The sequence below is a fragment of the Equus przewalskii genome, chromosome 19 (assembly GCF_037783145.1).
Source record: "Equus przewalskii isolate Varuska chromosome 19, EquPr2, whole genome shotgun sequence".
Taxonomy (NCBI): Eukaryota; Metazoa; Chordata; class Mammalia; order Perissodactyla; family Equidae; genus Equus; species Equus przewalskii.
Window position 1 is genome coordinate 29584181 of NC_091849.1, and position 25749 is coordinate 29609929.

Below are 25749 nucleotides of genomic sequence, written 5' to 3' on the forward strand. Positions count from 1 at the left end.
AACCCAAATGATCTCAACAGTAGAACTGATAATTAAGATGTGGCATATTCAAGTCATGAAAACGCACTACACTAGAAATGTACATTTGGATTGGTGGTGTATCAGTGTACAGATATTATTAAAACCATGAGACTCAGTGAGATTAGTGAGAGCACAAGTGTAGAGAAGAGGTCTAAAGACTCACCTCTGGAGCACTCCAACGTTTAGAGACTGGGAAGATGAGGAGTCAACAAAGGAGACCTAGAAGGAACCACCAACGAGGTTGGAGAAAAACCGGGAGGGCATGTTATCCCAGAAATAAGTAAAGAGAGTGTTTCAAAGAGAGGGAGAGAGAAGAAAGAAATGAACTACAGTGCCACATATTAACATGGATAAATTAAAAATATTAATGAACAAAAGAAGTAAGTCACAGTCTATTCCATTTATATAAAGGCTATAAACAGGCAACTATGAACAATTATGTCACTTAGGAATACATACATAGATGATAAAAACTACAAAAAGGTGACAATTACAAAATTTAGGATAGTGATTGCCTCTAGGGATGAGGGAGAGGGACGTGAAGGGGGCAAGCACACAGGGCTCCTGAGGTGAGGTAACGTTCCATTTCTCAGCCCGAGCAGTGGGTACTTGGACATTTTTTTTTCACTCTTCTTCCAACTGTGTACATACATTTTCATTTGTATATTACATTTCACATTGAAAAGAAAAAAGAATACAGGACAAAAGAAAAGCATCAAGTGTGACTCGTGATATAAGCCAGGGTTCTTGGGAGTAATTATGGTATCATTCACACACAGGATAAGGAACTGAAAAGGTGAATAGAGTTTGTGAGGTGGAGATGATGGGTTCAGATTTAGTCAAACTGAGCCCTTTACAGACTTTTATTCTTAGCCATATGAGGTGCAAAACTGCCGAGATCACCATTTGCTTTTACGCTAGATTGGAAGGAAAGAGAACGCAGGTGAAGTCACCAATTTATGTATTCAGCATTAAAAATCTTCATGGTAAACAATTACTAACAGCTATATATTAGGTTACTTTCCAGTCCCACTCATCTCAAAGGGTGTATCACTACCCTATTGATTTGGATTTCTAAATTCTTCTGCCTCTTGCTTTCTGATGAGCCACATCTTGGCAAAGTATAGAATCCAGAGCTGGGGGGGCCGGCCTGGTAGTGTAATGGTTAAGTTCATGTGCTCTGATTCAATGGCCCAAGGTTCGCAGATTCGGATCCTGGGCATGGACCTACACATTGCTCATCAAGCCATGCTGTGGCGGCATCCCACATACAAAATAGGGAAAGACTGGCACAGGTGTTAGCTTAGTGACAATATTCCTCAAGGAAAGAGGGAGATTGGCAACAATGTTAGCTCAGGGCCAATCTTCCTCACCAACAAAATAAATAAATCAATTAAAAACAAAAAAGGAATCTAGAGCTAGGACATGGTGATGGCAGACCAGAGAACAAACAGGGCAAAAAAGCCTGTATGAAGCAAATCACAGGGGTAGGAATGACATTGTGCTATGTGTCCTGTTCAAATTCCAGAATGAGCAGAGAGATGGTCAGTTCCTGAACCCAATTTAAGCAACTTCAGCCATCTCATTTCCACACAAAAGTTGTCTACACTGCTTTTTAAATCTCTTTAAGGGACTAGAGAATCTCTCAAATATAAAGGAAACTAAACTGATACTAATGAAAGATGAGCAGTGATCTACCATACCTGCAAATACTGTCAAAGATGCAAAGCTGATTGTGGGACTGAAGCCTAGAACACAGGAGGTATGTTTATCTAACACCACACTGTACAATATGGCAGTACTCAACCAGATGGATAATTTAAAATTAATTCAAATTAGATAAAATAAAAAATTCAGTTCCTCTGTTGCACTAGCCACATTTCAAATGCTCAGGTGCCAGCCTGGTGGTGTAGTGGTTAAGTTTGCAAGTTCCACTCCAGTGGCCTGGGATTCATGGGTTCAGATCACAGGTGTGGACCCACACACCTCTTATCAAGCCATGCTGTGGCGGCAACCCACATACAAAAATGGAGGAAGTCTGGCATAGACATTAACTCAGGGACAATCTTCCTCAAGCAAAAAGAGGAAGATTGGCAACTGATGTTAGCTCAATGTTCCTCACCAAAAAAACTCCAAAAAACAAATACTCAATAGTCACATGTGGGAAGTGGCTACCACATTGAAGAGCAAAGATATAGAACAGTTATATCATTGCAGAAAGTTCTATTGGACAGTCCCATCTAGCAATTTTCTGGGTGAAGCGTGTCCTACTAGTACAGAAAGGTGGGCATCAGGATTATTACATTTTTTTTTTTTTTATTAATGTTATGATAGATTACAACCTTGTGAGATTTCAGTTGTACCAGGATTATTACATTTTAAGTATAATATTCCTTAGGGCATTCAGATTCCTTTTCTCTGATTCTCTTACGAACTCTGAACCCTTACTTTACCAACTTTCTGGTATCTGGAAAGAAAATGAACTGATTGGAAAACAATAAATTTTATTCTGCTTGGTGATTTAAATTCACACTAAATTGATAAATTTGCTGATTTATTAATGAGTGTTGAAGGACATCGGTTTGAGAGAGGGTGAGTTTGGTTACCCCTGAGTGGATCTGAACATTGGGAAGGTCTTGCTTAAATGAGTAACAGAAAGAGACAAAATGTGGAGCTGGGAGGAACATGAGAGACTACTGCATTCCCTTCTCTGACCTCCTTTGTCCTCACCCTGCTCACCTAGGCCAGGTTGGGCATCTCTCCTCTGTACACTTGTACATACCTCTATCAAAATCCTTAACATTTTATTATCTGTTTATAGAGTGATCTAGGCTATTAATTATAAATTGATCAAGGGCAGGGACTTCTCTTTATTCACTCCCAGTAACGAACACAATGCCTGGCACAGAGGAGGTTCTCAAAATTAAGTTTCTCACATAAACAAATTGTATGGTGCAAGTTAGACTTTGAGGGTCTGTTAGTAGTTCCCTGAGAAAGGTGTGAATAGGAAATAAAAGACCAGATACTGACCTATAGCGATCTCATCAAGATAACCTTCGAGGGTTGGGAGCAGGGGGAATCAGAGAGGAAGATTAGAACACTTTCTTGCTGAGAAAAAAGAACAAAGCTGGAGGCATCACACACTCTGATTTCAGAATATACTACAAAGCTATAGTAACCAAAACAGCATGGTACTGACACAAAAACAGACACACAGATCAATGGAACAGAACCGAGAGCCCAGAAATAAACCCACACATCTGTGGACAGCTAATTTTCGACAAAGGAGCCAAGAATATACAATGGAGATAAGAAAGTCTCTTAAATAAATGGTGGGAAAACAGGACAGCCACTTGCAAAAGAATGAAAGTAGACCGTTATCTTACACCATGCACAAAAATTAACTCGAAATGGATTAAAGGCTAGAATGTAAGACCTGAAACCATAAAACTTCTAGAAGAAAACATAGGCAGTAAGCTCTTCGACATCAGTCTTAGCAGCATATTTTCAAGGACCATGTCTGACTAGGCAAGGGAAACAGTAGAAAAAATAAACAAATGGGACTACATCAAACTAAAAAGCTTCCACACAGCAAAGGAAACCATCAACAAAATGAAAAGACAATCTAACAACAGGGAGAAGATATTTGCAAACTATTTATCTGATAAGGGTTAATATCCAAAATATATAAAGAACTCATACACCTCAACAACAAAAAAACCTAGCAATCCAATTGAAAAATGGGCAAAAGATCTGAAAAGACATTTTCCCAAAGATATACAGATGGCCAAAAGGCAAGTAAAAAAGATGTTTAACATCACTATTAGGGAAATGTAAAAAATTAAGAATAGAACTACCACACGATCCAGCTATTCCACTGCTGGGTATTTAGCCAAGAACATGAAAACACAAATGCGTAATGATATATGCACCCCTATGTTCCTTGAGGCATTATTCACAATAGCCAAGAATTGGAAACAACCTAGGTGCCCACCAAGGGATGAATGGATAAAGAAGATGTGGTATTTATACCCAATGGTATACTACTCAGCCATAGACAAAGATGAATTCTTGCCATTTGCGACAACCTGGATGGACCTTGAGGGTATTACGCTAAGTGAAATAAGTCAGAGGGAGAAAGTCAAATACCATATGGTCTCACTCATAAATAGAAGATAAAAATAACAAACAAACACATAGATTCAGAGATTAGATTGGTGGCTACCAGAGGGGAAGTCGGGAGAGGAGGGTGAAAGGGGTGACTGGGCACATGTGTATGGTGATAGATGGTAATTAATCTTTGAATGGTGAACCTGATATCATCTATACAGAAATCGAAATATAATGATGTACACCTGAAATTTATATAAAGTTATAAACCAATGTTACCTCAATTAAATAAATTTGGGGCCAGCCCCGTGGTGCAGCGGTTAAGTGTGCACATTCCACTTTGGCGGCCCGGGGTTTGCCAGTTCAGATCCCGGGTGCGGACACGGTACCACTTGGCAAGCCATGCTGTGGTAGGCATCCCACATATAAAGTAGAGGAAGAAGGGCACGGATGTTAGCTCAGGGCCAGTCTTCCTCAGCAAAAAAGAGGAGGATTGGCAGCAGATGTTAGCTCAGGGCTAATCTTCCTCAAAAATAAGTAAATAAATAAATTTGATCGAAAAATAGAAACCTAAAAAGAAAAGAACAATTCCTTATTCACTATCATTCCCCAACCCAGGTCTTCCCACTGAGGAAACTAACATTTATGAAACATCTAATACATGCTAACGCTTCACAGAAATCATAATGCTCCCATAAATATTATTACTCCCACTTACAGATGAGGAAACTAGTTGAACATCAAAGAGGATAAGCAACTTGAAAAAACACAAGGTAAGTAAAAATAGCTAAGCTAGTTTTCAAGTCCAGAACTATCTGATACTTCTGTATCTGATACAAATGGGAACATTCATTGACTCTGGGGAGAGGTGAGAACTGGCATTAAAAAAGAAGATTCACTTAAGAAACGTGATTTTATCAAAAAGCATTGAAACTTTACTAAGCTTTTATTTTTCTTATTTGACTTCTCAAAAAAGGTGGCATAGTTAAGAATCTTTTTTGATACGGTTTTATGATTGTGTTTTCTTCTCTATTCGGAGACTTTTCCATAAGAATATTCACTTTAATCCGACTTCTACTGCATGGCTGGAAAAGTGGATATGCAGTAACACTTTCAAACTCTTTTACCTCTTTCTTTACTCTCTCACACTTCTCCCGTGTAGGTGGCTGGCTCTGGTTTTTTCTCAAGAGTCTTTCCTTGAGTTTTTGCTCTATAAGTTCTCTACCACGATTCATGCGTTCCTGGTGACCTTTAATTTGCATCTGCTCCCTCTCATTTACCTGCTTTCTTTTCTGTGCTTTCTGGATGCCATGATCTTCTGGCACAATTCTGGGGAACTTTATTTCACTAGAGGGTTGTAGTAATGGTCTAAATGTTTTATCCTTAAATTCTCTGAACTGTCCTGTTCGACGTATGTGCCTTTCTATGTGTTTCAGCTCTCTCTCAGGTACCAAATAGTACGGTTTTTCTCTCTCTATGCTTTGGGTTGTGGTTGTTTTCCCCTCCAATTTCTTCTTGATTTCATTGCCTGTTTCTTGTTCTTTCATCATTTCCACTATTCTTTTATTATAGTAAGACTCTGTTTTGGCAAGCCAATAGTCAAGAGAAAGAGCTTGCTCCCTACAGAGTGTTTCATACTCCTCTTGATATTTGTGAGTTATCAGTTGTCTTGCTGCCATTGTATGCACGCCACCTAAATGCTGTCAAAGTGAAGTACAGAATTTTATAACGTAACCATCTTTTTACTTTGAATACATTTAAACAGGAGCTTACCCACACTATTAACACCAAAAAAAATATCAGTGGTCTTTTTTTACTTTGGGTAATAATTACAATTTTACTCCCATCACTCCTAGGTGAGCTTGTGAGCTCTGCAAGCTGAAATACCCACCAACAAAATCAATAGCTAGTTTTTAAAAAACATACTCTTGGGAGTTTTCAAAATAATACTTTGTTTTGCAAGTATGAATATAGCCAGAAAACATGGGCCAGTGTAGATACACTAATGGAAGGCGTCACTTGGGCAGGATTTTAAACTTCAGGTTCCTTCTCCTAGAAGTTCCAAACTGCATGCTGTAAAGATAATTTATTTACCAAAATTTTTTTCTCCAGTGGGGACTGCTGACCTGCAGCAATCCTAGGGTCTTTAGTTGCTTTAGCCCAGGCCAATCTGGAAGAGAAGAAAACAAAGGTAGATTAGAATGTGGGAGGTGTCAAACACACCTGCTCACATACTGACTGAATGAAAAAAACAAATTGTTTTGGCCAAGGCCAAGGATATTTCCCCTCAGAAAGAGAAAATCTGCTAATAGGCAGGACTACAACAGGGCCATTTCACCCATGGGAAAGCACTGCATTCCTATGTTGCAGAATAATGAATGCTCTTTTAATAAAAGCATACAATCCAGTTTGATCGGTACCGGGAGCTGAGAGCGGACCCAGAGAGCCCTGAGCAGCTCCACCGCCGCCGCCGCCGGCCAAGTTACCATCAGACCCGGGGAGGAACCGCAGCTGCCGCAGCCGGCCCCACTCACCATTACCACAACCGTGAGGAGCGAGGCCGAGATCCAGCAGCCGACCCCCGCCGCCCGCCCCCGCCCTCAGCGCTGCCGACACCAAGCCCGGCACCACGGGCGGCGCAGGGAGCGGCGGCCCGGGCGGCCTCATATCTGCGGCGCCTGCGGCAGGCACAAGAAGGTCATCGCAACGAAGGTTTTGGGAACAGTAAAATGGTTCAATGTAAGAAACGGATATGGTTTCATCAACAGGAATGACACCAAGGAAGATGCATTTGTACACCAGAGTGCAGTAAAGAAGAATAACCCCAGGAAGTACTTTCGCAGTGTAGGAGATGGAGAGACTGTGGAGTTTGATGATGTTGAAGGAGAAAAGGGTGCAGAGGCAGCAAATGTTACAGGCCCTGGTGGAGTTCCAGTGCAAGGCAGTAAATATGCAGCAGACCGTAACCATTACAGACGCTATCCACGTCGCAGGGGTCCTCCACGCAATTACCAGCAGAATTACCAGAATAGTGAGAGTGGGGAAAAGAACGAGGGATCGGAGAGTGCTCCCGAAGGCCAGGCCCTACCGCAGGCAACGGTTCCCACCTTACTACATGCGGAGACCCTATGGGCGTCGACCACAGTATTCCAACCCTCCTGTGCAAGGAGAAGTGATGGAGGGTGCTGACAACCAGGGTGCAAGAGAACAAGGTAGACCAGTGAGGCAGAATATGTATCGGGGTTGTACACCACGATTCCGCAGGGGCCCTCCTCGCCAAAACAGCCTAGAGAGGATGGCAATGAAGATAAGGAAAATCAAGAAGATGAGACCCAAGGTCAGCAGCCACCTCAACGTCGGTACCGCCGCAACTTCAATTACCTACGCAGACGCCCAGAAATCCCTAAACCACAAGATGGCAAAGAGACAAAAGCAGCCGATCCACCAGCTGAGAATTCCTCCGCTCCCGAGGCTGGGCAGGGCGGGGCTGAGTAAATGCCAGCTTACCATCTCTACCATCATCCGGTTTGGTCATCCAACAAGAACAAATGAATATGAAATTCCAGCAATAAGAAATGAACAAAAGATTGGAGCTGAAGACCTTAAGTGCTTGCTTTTTGCCTGTTGACCAGATAACTAGAACTATCTGCATTATCTATGCAGCATGGGGTTTTTATTATTTTTACCTAAAGATGTCTCTTTTTGGTAATGACAAACGTGTTTTTAAAAAAAAAAAAAGCCTGGTTTTTCTCAATACACCTTTAAAGGTTTTTAAATTGTTTCATATCTGGTCAAGTTGAGATTTTTAAGAATCTCATTTTTAATTTGTAATAAAAGTTTACAACTTGATTTTTTCAAAAAAGTCAACAAACTGCAAGCACCTGTTAATAAAGGTCTTAAATAATTGTCAAAAAAAAAAAAGCATACAATCCTTTCATATAAACTAAAAGCATACTTCTCCTGTGGACTCAATAGGAACCATTCTGAATCTTCTATCAGGGATTGGGAGAGAGAGGAGACAGGCTCCTTGGTGAAGCGTTGCCCAAGTACATCTATGTCAGATTGCCAGGACTCCAAGCCTCTTCTGTCTTCTGATAGAATTCTAGACTCTGGTGTTACCAGTTCATTCTCTTTCTGCAGTTTCTGAATCCGGGCCCTCTCTGCCTCTAGCAGCACATAAAGCATCTCTGCCCTCTTATCTTTTGTTCTGAAATTCTGCTCTTATTTGATCACCCACGCCTCTGCTTGCCTGCCTTACACTGCCAATCATCCTTCACTCTAAATCCATTATGAGGCCATCCCCTGTTGAACCCTTTGGGATGGGAATCTGTGGTTACTCTGGCTTTGTTTATAGGACAGGCTGATGGCAACACAAATGAAGACTACCAACTTTTTATGTGTCATCCCTGGTCTAACCTGAGTTTACTGTGAGGTCATATTTTAGCCAGTGAGGATGCCTGGCATTTCATCTCTGTGCCTTTGTTTACACTATATATGGTTAAGAGCATGGGTTTTGAAGCCTGATAGGGTTATGTCTGAATCCTAATTCTACCACCTCCTACGTGTGTGGCTCAGGAGAAGTACCAATGTCTCTCTACGTCAGTTTCCTCAACCATAAAAGGGAGATAAGACAAAAATCTGCCTCTTGGGGTTATAAAGAACAAATGTGAATTAGATTAAAGAGATTGGCACAATGCTTGATATATGCCAAGTTCTCAATAAATAGCAGTTGTCTCTCTTCCAAAGCTCAAGCCCCTGACTCTTTATAGTCTTTCTGGTCTACTACATGTTACAGTGATTTTGCCTTCTTCTGAATACTTGAGATTTTTTACTTCTACAACTCATCTGAAAATCATTCATGGTTTACATTGTGAAATCTGTATTCGTATTAACATTTTGACGCAGAAATTTAGACTCATAAGCGGTGGGAACTATCTATCTACAAACACAATGATCTGTCTATATTATCAGAAAGGATCTGATATCAAACACTGGATCTCACCGACCTCTTAGGCACATTCTTATTTGCCTGTGTATACCTATTTTGAGATTTCAAAAAATGTGACTACCTTACTTTTATTTCTCAGTACCTAGCATCTAGCACAGAACTTAACATTATAGAGTCTGTGATCCCAAGTTCTCAAAATTAACTACTTGTTGATTGGGGATTATCCTTATCACATAATATCTGAGCATTTTTCTTATATTTCCCATAGCACTGTATCTATCTTATTAAAACACCAGTCTTCCTTGAAGTATACAGGCATATTTGTTTTAAATGCCTGTCCTGGGTTCTCATATTTTGTCCTCCTAATGTACTTTCATTGTATTCTAATTATTCATTTGTACTCCTTAAGGTCAGAAAACACAGTTTGCAACTTTGCAGCCTCAGCCTCAGCTCAAAGACTGCCATAGGTGCTCAGAAATACTAATTGAACAGATTGTGAGCTTTTTGTTGGGAAAAGGCCATGCATTATAATGCTTGTGTTCCTTTACTGCAATAGGACAGTACTCAACTCATGGTGGATCCTCACTCTGTCAAACTGAAAAGGGAAAGTTGGGGAGGGAAGAGGGCTAATTTCAATTTCCATTTTCAAAGGAGAGAGACACACAGAAAAGTGAAGATAAAAACTGCCTACCGTCACGGGCTCAGTAACAGACCTTCTTTGGAAAGACAGACAACATGACACCCAGGTAAGTCAAACTATGGGGCTTATTACCCTCCAATAACTTGCTCAGTTTTAACCCTTTCACCATTGTGTGTCTTTCCATTATTGCTGAGACAGGCAGAGCCAAGCCTCTCTCAAGGAGAGACCACAACTTGTCTCTTTGAAAGAAAATAGTGATGGCTTCAGAATTTTATATGTAAGGAGCTTAGCACAGCTATCTGGTTGGGCAGGGGTGGAAGGGTTGGGAAGGAACTAGGAAACTCATCTAGCAGCTGTCCCTTCAGGATAACAAGTTTCTACTTTAGATTGTAGGCTACAGATGAATTAAAATAGCAAGACTTTCTAAAGATACTTGTCCTCACGTTTTATGAAATATCAACTGTGCACGTAATGGATGACGATGATGATTTAGAGTTGGTTGGACGGGAGGGAGACGACGGACGACGACATGGGACGGGACACGAGGTGGATCCGCAAATGAAAGCCAAACTCGACTTAAGTCTTAGTGAAATCCTACCCAAGGGCGGCTCCCTTGACTAATGCCAGCCTCCCTGATCTAGCATGCGTCTAAGGACGAAGGAGTCCCAACCTCTTCTGTTCCGCCACCTCCCAAATCCTGAGCTCCTTCCCGAGTGTCCCACTTCATCCCTGTTTCCTTTGGTTCCCAGGGAGTAAGCATTCCTCCTCCGCCTTCACCTTCACCACTTACTGCCCCTTAAGCCAACTCACCTATCCAAAGGCCCCAAACAGCCCCCAAAGCACACGACCCAGGCTGGGCTCTGCAGACAGCCCTTGCTTGGCCCGCGAGTCCCAACGAACACTACAACTCTAACTCTCAATGTTTAGCTTTGTTTTCAACCACTGCGCAGCCGCAAAAGGGAAACACCGGCTCCGGAACGGCGGGAATTGCAGTTGTCTAGTCAAAATAAATCACTACTCGGTAAGGTTAATACGATTTTCAGGGGGAACGCCCCCTGCGACGAGGTACCTGTAAGATGCAAGACCAAGAAACTAAATATCCCAGGATTGGGTCCTAAGGGGAAAAACAGCCAGAGGCACAGCATCGGTTACCCGTTTTCTTATGCGAAGATAAAGAACGACCCTAAAAGGGACCCTTCCATCCTCCTTCAGACACGTTCCTCCTTTAGACAGGTTCCTCCCTCTCGAAGACTCTCTGGGTCATATTTGCGATTAATTATGACGTCACAGCCAATCGTGAGCCGGAATGCCTTGACGCTCTAGCCCGTCACGCGCTGGCTTCCCCATGGCCCGGGCAGAGTCGGCGCTCTAGCCCGCGGAGTTGGCTCGCCTCTCTCGCCTGCCCCAGGAAAGCCACTGAGTCAAGGGGTGCTCGACGCAGGCTGAGAATTCCGGACCCTTGGGCTCCTTGTTCGCAGAGGCACGAGGCGCGTGTGGGACGAGGGCTTGGGTTATGTAGCTAGGTCCAGGGACGGAATAGGAAGGGGCGTGGAGGGAGCTGCTCTCTCTCTTGTTAATAAATTTCTCATTCCCTTCTCAGCCCTCGACCACCTGTCAGTCATGGACCTCGCCAACACCTCCTCCAGCTTTCAGTCGGACCTGGATTTCTGTCCGGATTGCGGCTCGGTCCTGCCCCTGCCCGGGGCTCAGGACACAGTCACTTGTACTCGCTGTGGCTTCTCCATCAACGTACTAGGTGAGTAGCGTATGCGGCAGCCCCGGCGGAGCGCCCAGCATGGAAGGGTCGGAGGCTTGGGGACCTCAAGATCGGGTGGATTGGAGAGGAGAATGCTAAAGCAGGGGATCAGGCACTTACACTTTTGGTCTTGGGACAAAACCTGAAGGGAAGGATGTAGGACTTCCTGGCCTAACCAAGAGGGAGTTGCGGGTGTCAGCTCCCTCCGCGTGTTACCACAGCCAATTATTACTGCCTGTGCAGACTTCGAAGGGAAGGTTGTGAAGACCTCATTTGTGTTCCACAAACTGGGGACAGCCATGCCTATGTCGATGGAGGAAGGACCTGAGTTCCAGGGACCCGTGGTAAGTTTATTACATCAAGGACTGGCCCCATAAGAAGCGTTGGGAAAGAAATGGAGGGGTGATTGCTGAGACCTGGAGAGTTTTGTAGCCAATTCCAAAAGGGAAGAGGGGGCTTTAGAGCAGTAGTGTCTGAGGAGTGTGATAGCTTGATTCCTATGAGAAGTAGGGGCCATATGACTAGGCCTCCCTAACCCACCAGTGGCTTCCCAGGTTGACAGGCGCTGCTCTCGATGTGGTCATGAGGGAATGGCGTACCACACGAGACAGATGCGCTCAGCTGATGAAGGGCAGACTGTCTTCTACACCTGTACCAACTGCAAGTGAGTATCTGTTCCCTTCCCTCTGCCCTTGCTCAGTGTGTTTGCTAACAAATCCAGTGATTTACTTTTTGTAGTGAATAAACAATTATTTCCTTTGGTCCCATCGCTCATTTCTGTACAGTTCAGGTAATAGGGAGATTTGTGCTCTTTTTTTATTTTTAAAAATTACACTTTTCTTATCCTTTTTATAGCCAGTGAACTAAACCTTTTAAGATATTTAAAAGGAAATGAAAAAATACAGAGACAAGTGCTTAGTGGTCAGAATGTTATGTTGGAATCTCCCACTGCACTCCAGGTAGTTTTACTTTGGTGAGATTAGCCACATTTGATTGGTGTTCTGCAGTTTCACTACAGTATATCAAGATGTGGCTTTCTTTTATTTATCCTGTTTGGGATTTGTTGGACTTTCTTTTTTTTTTTTTTTTTTTTAAAGATTTTATTTTTCCTTTGTCTCCCCAAAGCCCCCCAGTACATAGTTGTATATATTTTTTAGTTGTGGGTCCTTCTAGTTGTGGCATGTGGGACGCTGCCTCAGCGTGGTTTGATGAGCAGTGCCATGTCCGCGCCCAGGATTCGAACCAACGAAACACTGGGCCGCCTGCAGCGGAGCGCGCAAACTTAACCACTCTGCCACGGGGCCAGCCCCTTGTTGGACTTTCTAAAATTGAGGATTGATTTTTTTTTTTTCCATCAACCTTGGAAAATTATCAGCCCTTATTATCTCATTGAATATTGCCTTTTCTGGAGTTCTAATTGATTAGTTGTTTAATAGACCTTTTCTATCCTCCATTTCTCTCATCCTGTCTTTCCTATTTTCCATCTCTTTCTCTTTATGCTGCCTCTGACTAAATTCTTCAGGTCTGTCTTCCAGGTCACTAATTCTGTCTTCTGTTTATTTCAATAATTGTTACTTAAAAAAAAAATTCTTTTTAGTTCTACTTGATTATTTTTCAGATCTCAGTCATTTTTAATAATTCCCAATTCCTTAATCATATTTTAAATTGCTCCTTTTATTAAAATATATATTACTTTTAAGTACATTAAACATGATTATATTGTCTCTGATACCCATAGTTTTTGTGGGTCTGATACTGCTGTTATTTTTGCTGACTGCTTTTTTCTGTTTTGTGATTTTTGACTATAAGCTTGGATTTTTTAGAGTTTGAACTATGGGAATATTTTGAGGCCTGGAGTGAATGCTGTATCCTCAGCATTTGTGTTGCCTGTTCAGGTGCCTTGAGGCACTACCAAGCCAGAATCACTTAAATAAATTCTTGGCTTCAGGCTTTTTGGACCACACGGGTAGTATGGATTTGGGCTGCAAATCCATGCAAGGACCAGCTTACAGTTAGAAATTTTCAGAGGAGATTTTATCTCCCTCTACCTAGTGATAGAAATTTCCCTTCTGCAGAGTTGGACTTTTTTTTTTTTCTTGTTCACTTTTACATAGAGGGGTAGCCCTTTGGGGAGCCCAAATTTATGGAGAATATCTCCTATCAGACATGGTAGGTTTGTGTCTGCTTCCTCCATGTGGCTGTCAGAACACCAAGGGCACTGTGGCAGCAGGGACTTCAGTTTGACTTCACCTGTCTAGATTCCTGGCTTTACATTATTTTACCCAGTGTGAAGGTTTCTTGCCATCTCATCAATGGATTAAAAGTATTTATAGTGAGATATATCTTTTGAATACTTTTTCATACAATCTAACCTATTTACTTTTTTCACCTTTTTTTTTTTTATTAATGAGAAGTTTTTAAATTTTGTGAGGTCCAGTTTATCCTTGTTTTTCTTTTATGGCTAGTGCTTTTTGTGTGCTGAGAAATCTTTACATACTTCATAATTCATTAGAGATATATATATATATGTTTAAAGATTTTATTTTTTCTTCTCCCCAAAGTCCCCCAATACATAGTTGTATATTTTAGTTGTGGGTCCTTTTAGTGTTTTTAAATTTGGAAGGTTATTCAGGGGAGCTAGTCCTCCACAGTGTCATAAATAAAAGTCCTTCCTTGATTATTTGTGTGTCTCACTTACACTGCTAGAACCTCTTCCTTTGGTCAAATATAACTCCTTTTTTTCTCCATAGGTTCCAAGAGAAGGAAGACTCTTGATTTTTTTTTCTGGGTGACTCAACAATCCCTTCCTCTCCTCTTCCTTGGAAGGTGAAGGATATTGGGTTCTCAGATCCTTTGTCCATCCCCCGTGTGCAGTGTTTTGCTGCCAGAGAAGAAGCAGACCATCATGCGGGGGTTACCACTGTCTCCAGAGTACTCCTACCTCTAGTTGAGTTTCCTTATTAAAGTTAGATTTTTCTATAAGCGCCAGACATATGTATGTTATTTATAATGTGTCTTGTTCCAAAAGGAATTTAAATAAGCTTACAGAGATATATTGGTTTTTTCAACAACTCTATCAGCTACAAAAAGATAATATAAATTAGTACATGACAAAGAAAAAAAACAAGGACGAAAGAATGGAGCCAGGAATGAGGTTAATATAAAAAAGCAATTATAAGTATTCCCTTACGATCTAAATCTGTTTGGTGCCTGAGTTTAGGGAAACAAAAAGTGGGAGTTTGGATAGTGAGAGATTCAACAGAAAATTTAACCAGATATATTTGATATGGAAGTTTGGACAACAAAAAATCTGATAGTAAGGGATACTAGTCTGTACTTACTATCATTGGTGGACATTTTAGAAATTGTTTTTTTATTGCTCTTGAGATAAATGTAATATATATTCATTGTAATAGATTCATATATAGAAAGGTAAAAAGAAAAAACTAAAAATCACAAGGAGTCCCACTCCACAGAGATACTTGTTTTTTTAAATGGGCTTTACTATACATGCTGAGTATCTTGCTTTTTTCACTTTGAACCAAAAACTTAAAAGGGAAACAAATATATAGTCCAGGCACAATAAACATACTCAAATTTTAGTCTCAGAATGAGTATTCCTGCATTCCTTGGCATAAATGGCAATCTAGGGGTGACGGTAATAAAGATTGTCTTGTAATTGTGTGGTCCTTTATATATTCAGAGCTCTCAAACATACACGGTCTTGTTTGACCCCTACAGCAACTTGGAGGGATGGGCAGGGCAGTCTTCTCCACTGTCCATTGGAACTGCTCTGGTAGTTGACTTTCCTACCGCACTCCTGAAATCTGAAACAAATCTGTGCATGTTTCTACCCTACCCTTTCCTGGCCCCTAACACTGACTGGATAACGTCTAAGTTTCTTAGCGAAGCGTACAGGGCCTCCTATATAGCCACACCTACCGGTCAAGCCTCATCTAGCACTCCCCTTACATCTCAGCAGTACAAAACTGCATTTCCATCAGTGCACACACCTACGACTTTGTAAGCTTCACTCTTTACCAAAAACAAAAAAACCCAAAAAACCCATCTGCCTTCCGGTTCCCTTTTTAGCACTCTTTTCCTCCCTGAGAAACACGCATATACTTTTACCATACCGTGTATTGGCCTATATTGTAATTTTTGGCCATTTCTGTCCTTAATCACACCTCCACTCCAGAGAGTGCTGGCAGTATGTAACTGAATTCAGTTTCACAGATGAGATTTACATGTATGTTAATATCTCAGTCTTACATTTTTGTTAGTCCTAAGCATGCCGGTCCTTCCCAGTAGACCGGTAGCTAAAAGGCAGCGTCCGAGTGTTTTATGCGCCTCTATCTTCAAGGTCTAGCACAGTGACAGGAAAAAATCCAAGCTGAAGGTGCATTAAGAGCCCAGCTCCAACACCTACAGGCACAGGGCGAGGACTAGAACCGAGAGTCTTTAGTGTGTTTCCAACTGCTCCTAGGTCCTGATTCTGATTCCGACACGAAACAGTAATAGGCCAAACAATAACAGACGAAACAAAAACAGGCCATTGTCGGGTTATTACTTTTGCGCCTTAGTTTTCCCCGCTCTCCCACCCACCCAGTCTTAAAGATGGGGAGGGGGGATGGGCTCAGCTACAGGACGCCCGAACCAGGTATGGCATCTGCCCCGCCCCCGCGCCGGGCGCCGCGCCACACCCGGTCTGCAGTGCCCAGCCCAGCGCTCCGCTTCCGGACCGCCCCCTCCTGCCGGCTCTGTGTAGTACGTGCGCGTGCTGCCCTTGACCGCCCCCCTCCTCCCACGCCCGCAGAGACGCCTCTTCCGCCAAGTTTGTGTCGCCTTCTTGCGGAGCCTGCGCACTGTCACATTACGGCGGAACTAATCCGGCGACGCCTGCGCTTTAACGCGTTTCGTGCCCGGAAGGGAAAAGGGGGACTGTGGAATACGTCACACCCGGAAGAGGAGAGCCGGAAGTGGGGTTGGACAGGTTATCCCCAGGGGTGGGGAAGCGGAGGCCCAGGAGGAAGGGGAAAAAAGAAGGTGGACGATCCTGGCTACTACTCTGAATCCGATACCGATTCTCTTAGACCCCAGAAACAGGAAAAGGGAAGGGTGTCTCATCCCCCTTCCTCTCCTCAGCCTTAGCCATGGCCGAGGCAGGGGCCGGGCTGAGTGAGACCGTCACTGAGACAACGGTTACCGTGACAACCGAGCCCGTGAGAAAGGCGGGGGGCGGTGCTGTTTAGGGGTCTGGGAGATACCGAGAGGGAGGGGATAGGGCTTTGGAGAGTTGCTGGAGGGACTGGGCCTGGGGATATGGAAGAGTGGGGTTGTGTCTGGGATTGGGAGAATCACAAGATACTGGGGATGTTTGGAGTGGCAGGGATGGTGCAGGAGGCTGATCAAGCGATATGTAATAGTTAGAGTTAGGATGCTGCTGCTTGGGGTGGTGGTGTGTGTAAATAATGAGAGAATGGGAACTTGGGGATTAAGGAGTAAGGGAGGTGCTGGGGGAAAATGAAGAGCTGTGTAAGAAAGCATGGTTGGAGGCCAAGTGTAGGGGATTTTGACTGGAAGCATGCTTATCTGTAAATATTTGTTGAAGGGATGAATGTAAAAGGAAGTGGAAGGAATGAGGGAACAAGAAAAAGGAGATGAGGATAGTATTTTAAGAAATCAGAGATATGAATAGAGGAAAACAGCATTGTTGCAAAAACAGGTTAAGTTGCTTTCAAAGGGAGAAGGTTGTATTGGGCTCAATAACCCCTGGATTAAGGAAGTTTAGAATAATAGTTACCAGAGATTCTGGGATGCTAAGAAATAGGTGGATTAGAGGTGGGGAGGGCTGGGCTTGAGGATGAGAGAGGTGAGAATGGAGTTCTTTCTTTAGTGGGAAAAAGAATGGGGGGTCTGGGAAAAGCAAGGGAAATCAAAGATTAGGTATTGGGGACTGAGAAAATTTTCATGTATTAATACCATCAAGGATGATTTGGGGAGGAAGACGGAGGAACAGCGAGAATTATATTTTCCTTTGAAGATTTGCTGGGACCTTCCCTAGGTTAGGAACTGTGCCTTCTCTGTATAGTAGCAGTTATCAAGAACAGTAAATAATACTTCATGATTCCATAAGGGACTCCCTGAAGGTCAAAGGCCTGTTCTATTTTATCTTCTAGCACTCAGCTTCTCTGGTGCTATGTCTATGATAGTGATTCAGCTGGGAAAGGGAAGAGAGGAGGCCCCCGGGGAGGGAGTGGGAGAGGTTTGTAGGAGGGGACTAGATAGTTATGCCCATCCCTTGTAACCTTCCAGGAGAACCGGAGCCTAACCATCAAACTTCGGAAACGGAAGCCAGAGAAAAAGGTGGAATGGACAAGTGACACTGTGGACAACGAACACATGGGGCGCCGCTCATCAAAATGTGAGTAATCGTTGTCCTGCAGTAACCCTGGAGTTCTGGCTTCCCTCTGCATACCTTCTACCTTCTCACATCCTCTGGCCTTCCTGAAGCCCCCACATGCTCACAATCCTATCACTGCCTTGGTTGTTCTCTGGCATCAGGAAGAGGTTAAAGTTAGAGGGAAAGAGGTAGGGAGGGGCTCCAATTGGGATGTGCCAAAGCCTGAAGGCAAGAGGTATCAGAGGTGGAAGAAGTAGAGCTTTGGATTCCTGGGTCTCTAAAAGAACAAGGGGGTTGGGTGCCTGAGTCTCAGGGGGTAGGCCTGGGGAAGCTGGGTCCTGGAAGGCAGGAGGAGACAATGGTGGAAGTCGGAATTTTTACTGAGATCCAGTGGGAATGGAACTGACTACATCTTACTCTTCCTCCTTTTTAACTGGGCTCCTCCCTCCAAATCCAGGCTGCTGTATTTATGAGAAACCTCGGGCCTTTGGCGAGAGCTCCACGGAGAGTGATGAGGAGGAAGAGGAGGGCTGTGGTCATACACACTGTGTACGGGGCCACCGCAAAGGACGGCGTCGTGCAACCCCGGGACCGAGCCCCACCACCCCTCCCCAGCCTCCTGACCCCTCCCAGCCCCCTCCAGGGCCAATGCAGCACTAAATTCCTCTCTCCCCCAGCATTCCTGTGTCTGTCTGGCCCTGAATGTATTCACGTGGCTACCTGGGGACTAAACCCATGGTTTGATCCCTTCTCCAACCCCCTCCTCCCCTCTCCTCTGCCTGATAGAGGGAAGAGGGAGAGGTGGGTGGACAGAGAACCTGGAATTCTGACTTGCTGCTATTCCAGAACCCAGGCTTCTGGGTTCCCCTAGCCCTCATTTCTCTTTCCAGTACCCATCCTCCTCTCTCCAGGGATTCAGGCATCTTGGTCCCAGTTTCTTCCCTTTGTTCTCACTGCCAAACTGCCTGTCCTGGGATCCAGTTATCTTGGCCCCCTGCGCTCTCTCGCTGAGTCCCAAACACTTAAATTGGGTTTCCAACAGCCCCAGCCTTCACTGCCAGGGTCCCAGTCAGATTCCAGGCAATCTTGTCCCAGCTATGCTTGTTAATCCTGGCTTAGAGCTCTTCAACGATGTATTTAAATAGTCCTATTAGTCCTTGCCTGTGGGATATGAGGTCTGATGGGAGACCTCAGTGCTCCTAGCCCTTCCCCTCCCATCCACTCCCCTCGTGCCCTCAAGAGAAGTTAGGAGAAAGGTCTTTGTCATTTTCACCTTTAATGAAAAATGGAAAAAGAACTAGTCATGTCCTTTCTCCTCACCCTTCTCATGTGTTCTAGGATTTCTGACAAAGCTGGCTCACTTAGAGCCAACTGTCTCTTCAGCTATTGGTCTTCCAGCTTTGGAGACAGTTCCAACATAGCACCAGGGCCTTGGGTCCCTGGGAGAGGAAGGATAAGGGAGGGAGCAAGAGGCGGGGGTCTGTCCCCTCACCACGCTCTTACCCCTTCCTTCCTCTCAGCCTTCCCCATCCCTTACTGGGATCTGGATATCGTTTTCCAGGCCTCTTGCCATGCATCTCTAGTTGCAGAGATCAGTCAAATCCATACCACCATAGAGATCTCATTTATTGCCACAAATGCACAAAATAAATAACCCAACATCACAAAATGTGTAAATACGGGCCCATTTATACATATGGGGGAAGATGTGAGGCTATATACAAGGATGAATTTGGGGTGTCTGGGCCATTCCCAGGTTGAGGAAAGGAGAGGTAGCACCATTGGTTCTTCCTGCGAGTATGTGCAGCGGGGAGTTTTAAGGTTCTTAATGGAAAATGCATAGTAAGCAGTCAGGGTGGAGTAGAACTGGTCTGCCCCTTTCCCCAACACCTCCCCCACAAAAAGGGGTCTTAAGTTCTTTAGAAAGCTCTAAGGCCCAAGCCAGAGTCGAGTCTCTTGCTTTTTAGGAGGAGGCTCTTGTTTCTTGAGTCAACAGGGCAGGGAGGCCCAAGCCTTAGCTGTGGAGAAGGCACTGGGCCCTTCTTTGAAGTTAAGAGAGGCAGGTCTGGGAAGTAAAATATTTGACTAGCAGGGCCTCTGTGTAGTAAACATGGGCCGTTTACCAATACTGATGGGTCAGGGCCTGTTCCCCAATTCAGGCCTGGAATATTAGAAGGTAGAAGGGGAGAGATCATTTGGAAGTCCTGGGGTACACGTGGAAAAGAGTCCCAAGAGGAAGGGGGCAGGAATGGATGTGGCTTTAGGTATGGATGTGGAAACTGGAGGATGGTTGAGGTCTTACTATTTGGGAGAAAAGAGACAATGTAGGTGGGTGGGGGTGCTTATCAACACTCCCGCAGTGGGCATGTGGACATGATCCCTGGAGAGTGGGGGTTTCTGCACCCAAAAGGAAGCAGCCTCACTACAGGCCAAACTAGAACGGGGGTTGTGGGCAAGACACTCAGCCTTCTGCTGGCACGATGCGGAGCGGGGCATGGGGGTCCCGGGTGCAGAACAGTGGGAAGACTCGCTCTCCCAGGGGCCCGGGTGCCTGGAAGGCAAAGAGCAGGTCAAGTGAGCGGCCGTCGTAGAAGGCCACGCGGCCCCGCTCCCAGTCCAAGTCCACACGAATGCGCCGTGGTGGGGGCCCGGCGCCACCCAGCGGTGTGGGCTCAGGTGCTGTGAGTGCCCACAGGCGGCCACTGCGGCCCTCCACAGCCCACACAGCCCCCGCAGGGCACAGCCCTACCCGGCCCTTGCGTCGTACTGACTCCCCGGCTGCGCCCACGGCATAGCGGCTCTCCCCATCATCCTCCTCCTCTCCAGAAGAGTCTCTGCTGGAGGCAGCGTCTGAGGTCTCCACCTCCCAGCAGTGGCGGCCAGCCCTGAAGCCCTGTGCCCCTAGCACTGCCAGGAGCTGATCGAAGCGCGCAGGGCCATCAGGGGGCGCAGGTGTCCCTGGTGGGGCCAGCTGGACGCTGCGGCGGTCCTCAGAGATGAGCAGGCGGCGATGTGCGGTGCCAGGGTCCAGGGTCAGGTCGGCTGAAGAGGAGAAGACAAGGAGAGGGCCGCGTGAGAGGGGTTTCAGAGTCAGAGGAGGGATAGAAGGCAGAATATGCAGCAGTAGGCTCATGAGATACCCCACAACAGCTCAAAAGGCAGCTGTAGGACCAAAAAGGGTGAAGGCATACGAAGGGCAGGCCTGGGCAAGACCCAAACTGTGCAGTGATGCGTCACTTCTGTAGAATTGGACTTGGAGAAGGACCCTGCTGGCCCAGGGCAGGGGGCATAGCGCAGAACTCAGAGGAAAGGTTGCCTGGTTTGTGGAGGTTGAGGAAGAGTAAGGCTAACCTGACTTCTGGGGAGGAGTGAGGACCGATACGTCAATCTTCAGCATCTGGGGTGGGGCATGGGAGCTGGGTCAGCAAGATGGGGAAGGTAAAGAGGAAGACTGATACCAGATACCAGAACCCCAAGTGACAGGGGAGGGGCAAAGGGAGGAATTCAAGGTATCCTGAGAAACCAGCCCACCCACCCACAGGAATTGGTGGAGTGGACAGGACTATTTCTACAGGGAAGGTAGGGCAGAGGAAGAGAGAGAAGGCGGTGATAGCCAAAGGAACCAGAAAGAATCATAGGCCTTGTGCACATGGAGTGCTTTGAGGAAAGATTTCTGGATTAGAGTGCTAGAAGTAATCTGGGTTGGGTGGGATGGTGGGTAACCCAACGGGTAGAGCATCTTCTCTAGGCAGTTTAAGGGTGGAAGGCAGCTGTAAGAGTGATGGAGGAAGGAATTCCCCAGAAGCTGCAGAAAAGGCCCAGAGTCCCACAAGGGGCAGGGAGACGCAGGAGTCCTGAGACCCTTCTGGAGAGAACTGATGAGAAGTGTTGGAAGTAGAGATTCCTGAGGGGCAGCTGATCTCCAGGGGTGTGTTGTGTGAATGTATGAAAAGGTAAGAGAGGAGAACGGCTGGAATATGAGGAATTGAGGACATTGTTATGAATTGAATTGCATTTCCCTTAAAAAAGAAATGTCGAAGTCCCCCAATACTTAGAATGTGACCTTATTTGGAAATAGGGTCTTTACAGAGCTAATCAAGTGAAAATGCGCTCATTAGGGCAGACCCTAATCCAATATGACTGGTGTCCTTATAAAAAGGGGAAATTTGGACCCAGAGACAAACCTGTACAGAAGGAAGATGATGTGAAGACATAGGGAGAATGCCATCTACGGGCCAGGGAACGCCTGAAACTACCAGAAGGTACCAGAAGTTAGGAGAAAATCATGGAGCAGATTCTCCCTCACACCCCTCAGAAGGAGCCAACACTGCCGCTACCTTGACTTCTACCTCCAGAACTGTGAGACTAAATTTCTATGTTGTTTTTTTTTTTAAGATTTTTTTTTTCCCTTTTTCTCCCTGGTACATAGTTGTGTATTTCCAGTTGTGGGTCCTTCCAGTTGTGGCATGTGGGGTGCTGCCTTAGCATGGCTTGATGAGCAGTGCCATGTCCGCGTCCAGGATTCGAACCGGCAAAACCCTGGGCTGCCAAAGTGGAGCGTGCGAACGTAACCGCTCGGCCACAGGGCCAGCCCCCTAAATTTCTATGTGTAAGCCACTTAGTGTGTGACGCTTTGTTACAGCAGTTCTGAGAATCTAATACAGGCAACAAAAAGGACTGATTATTTTTTAAAAGGGAAAGGGAGCAAACCTAAAAGAGACTCTCATTCTGTTCCCTCCCCTCGGCCTTCCTTACCCGTCAGTCTGTGAAGCATGTTTTTGACCACTGGGTAATCTTCAGGGAGATCATCCTCAGAGTTAGATGACTTGGGTGTTGGGGCATCAAATCTGGACAGATGAGGGAGAAGGGTCAGGAAATCAGTAGACACCCTCTGCCCTCTGATGCCCCCACCCCCATCCCACTCACATCTTTGGAGCTGAAAGGGGTGATGCCACACCCACAAAACCTGTCTGTGAGTAGGGACAAGGATGTGAGCCCAGGGAAAAGGTGATGGATGTGGCGGCTGGGAGTGGAAAGGAAGGAACAGTGGAACTCACCTTCTCCATGTCTGCCTCATATCCTGGAATGGGCAGAAGAAAACATGGATGTGAGCTCTGGGCTTCACACTGTGGGGAGCCGCCCCCACCACCCCAGGTAGTTGTGCTTGCATTGGTCAGGTCTCTCTCCCCACCTCTCAGAGTGATCTCACCTCTTTATCCCCTGTACTGCCTTTTCCTCTCATTCTCTCCCTTCTTTCATGACCTTTCCTTTCCCTCCATCACCACTTTGTCTTCATCCTTGTAACTCCATCCCCCACTATCCTCCCCTTACCCACATGCCCCAAGTGCTCTCAGTTCCCCTTCCCCAGCCTCATCCATGCCTTTTCCTTGCCCCCAAAGTCCTTACCTTTCCCTGCTGCCCTGCCCACCCAGCCTCATTCTCTGATCTCAGTGGCCCCTATTCTCGGCAACTTGCTGAGGTGTAGCCCAGATAAACATCCCCCTCCCCCTGTATCACACAGACCTAACACATACCCAGAGCCTTTGGGCTAAGAGTTGCTACATAAAAGCCTTATAATAAAACTGCTTCCCCTTTTGCCATAAAAGCCCAGTGGCGTTTATTGGGCCCTTTGTTTTGTGTCTCTCTACCCTGGCTAAGAAGGCGGCTGGACTTGGATGTGTCCCGGGAGGGTGCCATGGGAGCCAGAAGAGGGCGCTGGCTGCTCCCCCTCCAAATACGCAGTAGGATTCCCCCTTTCCCCTTCACTGTCCAGTGGGGATGACTGGAGCAGACCAGTATGGTGGTGAAGGGGAAAGAGGATAGGCAATTTGCCGAATTATGCCAATTACACCTAGACTAATTAGATCTATGTAGACTTCAAAGGGCGGAAGCAAGACCTGAGACCGGCTCGGCTGCTGGGGAGAAGCCAGTCGGGAATCCCGGAGGCCTGGGGGTCGGGCAAGGGAATGAGGTTAGTTGATGCTCAAGGAGTCGGGGCCCAGGAGGGACGCGGCGCGGGGGCGGGGGGTGGTGGTGATAGGGCTGGGATGTGGAGAGGAGCCAGAGGCCTCAATGGCCGTTCTTCCAGATCTCGCCTCCACCCGTCGCCGCCCCTGCCTGGGGCTCTGGGAGGAGCCAACGACAATAATAACAAACAACACACAGCTTGGCTAAGGCCAGAGCTCGGGGACCAACCCCACCAGGCTACAGGGCCTTTTGGATCTGTTCTTCCGTTCCTTCCTCCCTCATTTTGGCAGTCCCTTCCTTACCCGCACCTCACCTCCAACTTTTTCTCCGCCCTCCCCCTGCTCCCCCTTCCTCCTGCCAATTCTGATCTCCCCTCACCCCCAGCCTCCTAGGACTTCTGCTCGCCCTCGCCGGAGTCAGCTCCTCCCCACCCCCCGCAGGCTCCCTCCGCTCGCCGGGTCTCTTACTCTTGGGCGCCTAGCCGCGTCATTCTCCATGCTCCCGCAGTTCCCGCGCTCTGCTCAGGGGGCTCCTCGCGTTCTGTCTAGTGCCCCAACCCCTTCTCTCCAGCTCCTCTCACCAGATTCAGGCATCCGTCCAGACCTCTCTCCTCTGGGCAGTGTCAACTCCTTCCCGTCGTCCTTCCTGGCACCTCTCACTTCACTGTGAGGACTCGTGGTTAGCCCCCGTCCCCTTGTGCTTTGCTTTTCTCTCCTCAACTCCATCCTTTGCGTAAACTTCCATAAGGGCTCGGGCCAGGGAGGCACCATTCCCTCTTCCCTCAGGGAACTCATGAATCTCCCCCTTCCCCAACAGCTGGGACCCGTGCAGTGCACCCTTGCCTCACCTCTCCGTGCGGGTCCAGGCAGCCCATGGTGGGGATGCGGCCCCCTCGGCGTTTCCCCGCGCGGGACCCGGACTCGGCCAGCTTCTCCCGCAGTCCGCGGCTGATCCGCACCTCCACCGCCAGCCGCACATTAGACCTCAGGCTGCGGCGGGGGCATGGCAGGCCGCAGCAGGGGCAGGCGGTGGGAGACGCCTCAGTGCCGGTCGCCGGCGGGGTCCCCCAGCGGCGGGCCAGGCACGCGCGGCAGAAGCTGTGCTCACACGCCAGGAGCACTGGGTCCTCGAAGGGGCCCCCGCACAGCGGGCACGTCGCCAGCAGCTCCAGACGCTCCACCAACCCCGGGCCCAGCTCGGGCGCCTCCATAGGAAGCCAGCGTCTGGACGCCGTCCCTTCCGCGACCACCGGGACCGCCTTCGAGTGTGCAGATGGCGGACCCCCTCTGCTGCTTGCTGAGTCGATGCCCCTCTCTCCGTCTCCCGCATTAACTTTCTGACGCTTTTCTGTCCTTCTCCTGGGCCTGCCTCGCTCTTCAGTCTCAGTCTCCGCGAATCTCGCCACCACGTCAGCCTTTATAGGGAGGGAGGAGGCCCCTGCGGGAGGTAAACATCAGGCCTTGCATAACACCTCATCTAGTTCTCTCGCTTGAGAGTAAGGGTTGGGGGAGGAGGGTGGGAGGAAAGGACACCTAGGTCCTTGAGCCGAGGAGGTGATCACTAGGGGGCGCTCTGGGGGTAAGGTAGCAAGCAATGTGGGGAGGGTACCCCCTTGTCACCCGCTGAAGAGCTGGAATCTCACCTCCCCCTCGGCCTGAGGTGTGCGGGTGGGCACAGTGCCCAGACTGCTTTTGGCATGTGTGCCCACATCGCCAGGGTATGAGTCATTCCAGGTGGCTGGCACACCTACATCTGGGGGCTGGGGGCCGGAAGCACAGATCCTGATTTTTGTGGCTTTGGCAGGCCTGTGAGTGTTAGTGTGTGGCTGTCATTCAAGGCGCCTCTCTCCTTTCCATCTTGCTGCCTTACCTATTAAGGGCTCAGTAACACTTTGAAGCTTTGGG

At 46.7% G+C, this 25749-nt stretch overlaps 4 protein-coding genes and 1 pseudogene across 7 annotated transcripts in view; 3 read left to right on the forward strand and 2 right to left on the reverse strand.

Moving 5' to 3' along the window:
- ZFP57 (ZFP57 zinc finger protein) overlaps nt 1–10957 on the reverse strand; it is a 27742-nt gene extending 16785 nt beyond the window's left edge. The window contains exons 1-3 of one of the 2 annotated variants that reach the window (XM_008542240.2): nt 10872–10957; nt 6226–6301; nt 185–240 (exon numbers count right to left, since the gene is read on the reverse strand). Coding sequence is in view for 1 of the 2 variants with exons in the window: in XM_070584285.1 (XP_070440386.1) it covers nt 6226–6301; nt 8087–8316 (306 nt within the window). In the remaining variant the exon portion in view is untranslated. Of the gene's footprint in view, nt 1–184; nt 241–6225; nt 6302–8086; nt 8458–10871 lie in introns of those variants that run through there. The other variant, XM_070584285.1, reaches the window with a different exon arrangement.
- On the forward strand, nt 6472–7803 carry LOC139077405 (Y-box-binding protein 1 pseudogene; annotated as a pseudogene).
- POLR1H (RNA polymerase I subunit H) lies at nt 10773–14457 on the forward strand. 2 transcript variants are annotated; one of them, XM_008542248.2, is made up of 5 exons: nt 10773–11206; nt 11320–11475; nt 11719–11819; nt 12030–12139; nt 14226–14457. In XM_008542248.2, exons 2-5 carry the CDS (start codon nt 11340–11342, stop codon nt 14248–14250), a joined length of 372 nt encoding a protein of 123 aa, XP_008540470.1. In that variant the 5' UTR covers nt 10773–11206; nt 11320–11339; the 3' UTR covers nt 14251–14457. The 2 variants fall into 2 exon arrangements, with proteins under 2 accessions (XP_008540470.1, XP_008540471.1); XM_008542249.2 differs by having other exon boundaries at nt 11003–11199.
- A 1832-nt stretch (nt 14458–16289) lies between these two features.
- Nucleotides 16290–19547, forward strand: PPP1R11 (protein phosphatase 1 regulatory inhibitor subunit 11). Its single transcript, XM_008542250.2, has 3 exons — nt 16290–16697; nt 17791–17899; nt 18336–19547. The coding sequence occupies exons 1-3, from the start codon at nt 16629–16631 to the stop codon at nt 18536–18538; spliced, it is 381 nt and encodes a 126-aa protein (XP_008540472.1). The 5' UTR covers nt 16290–16628; the 3' UTR covers nt 18539–19547.
- On the reverse strand, nt 19484–25510 carry RNF39 (ring finger protein 39). 2 transcript variants are annotated; one of them, XM_070584287.1, is made up of 5 exons: nt 24693–25445; nt 22936–22958; nt 22634–22725; nt 20628–20920; nt 19484–20429 (listed from the first exon to the last, which is right to left on the reverse strand). In XM_070584287.1, exons 1-5 carry the CDS (start codon nt 25053–25055, stop codon nt 20340–20342), a joined length of 861 nt encoding a protein of 286 aa, XP_070440388.1. In that variant the 5' UTR covers nt 25056–25445; the 3' UTR covers nt 19484–20339. The 2 variants fall into 2 exon arrangements, with proteins under 2 accessions (XP_070440388.1, XP_008540474.2); XM_008542252.2 differs by having other exon boundaries at nt 19484–20920; nt 24693–25510.
- Between the last annotated feature and the right edge of the window lie 239 nt (nt 25511–25749).

Coding starts and splice junctions, on each gene's coding strand:
- POLR1H (XM_008542248.2), top strand. CDS start 11,340: ATGGACCTCGCCAACACCTCCTCCAGCTTTCAGTCGGACCTGGATTTC. Junction 11,476..11,718: donor CTTCTCCATCAACGTACTAG/GTGAGTAGCGTA, acceptor CTGCCTGTGCAG/ACTTCGAAGGGAAGGTTGTG. Junction 12,140..14,225: donor TACACCTGTACCAACTGCAA/GTGAGTATCTGT, acceptor TTTTCTCCATAG/GTTCCAAGAGAAGGAAGACT.
- PPP1R11 (XM_008542250.2), top strand. CDS start 16,629: ATGGCCGAGGCAGGGGCCGGGCTGAGTGAGACCGTCACTGAGACAACG. Junction 16,698..17,790: donor TTACCGTGACAACCGAGCCC/GTGAGAAAGGCG, acceptor GTAACCTTCCAG/GAGAACCGGAGCCTAACCAT. Junction 17,900..18,335: donor GGGGCGCCGCTCATCAAAAT/GTGAGTAATCGT, acceptor CTCCAAATCCAG/GCTGCTGTATTTATGAGAAA.
- RNF39 (XM_008542252.2), bottom strand. CDS start 25,055: ATGGAGGCGCCCGAGCTGGGCCCGGGGTTGGTGGAGCGTCTGGAGCTG. Junction 22,959..24,692: donor GCCTGGACCCGCACGGAGAG/GTGAGGCAAGGG, acceptor TGCCCATTCCAG/GATATGAGGCAGACATGGAG. Junction 20,921..22,633: donor CATGCTTCACAGACTGACGG/GTAAGGAAGGCC, acceptor TCTCCTCTTCAG/CCGACCTGACCCTGGACCCT.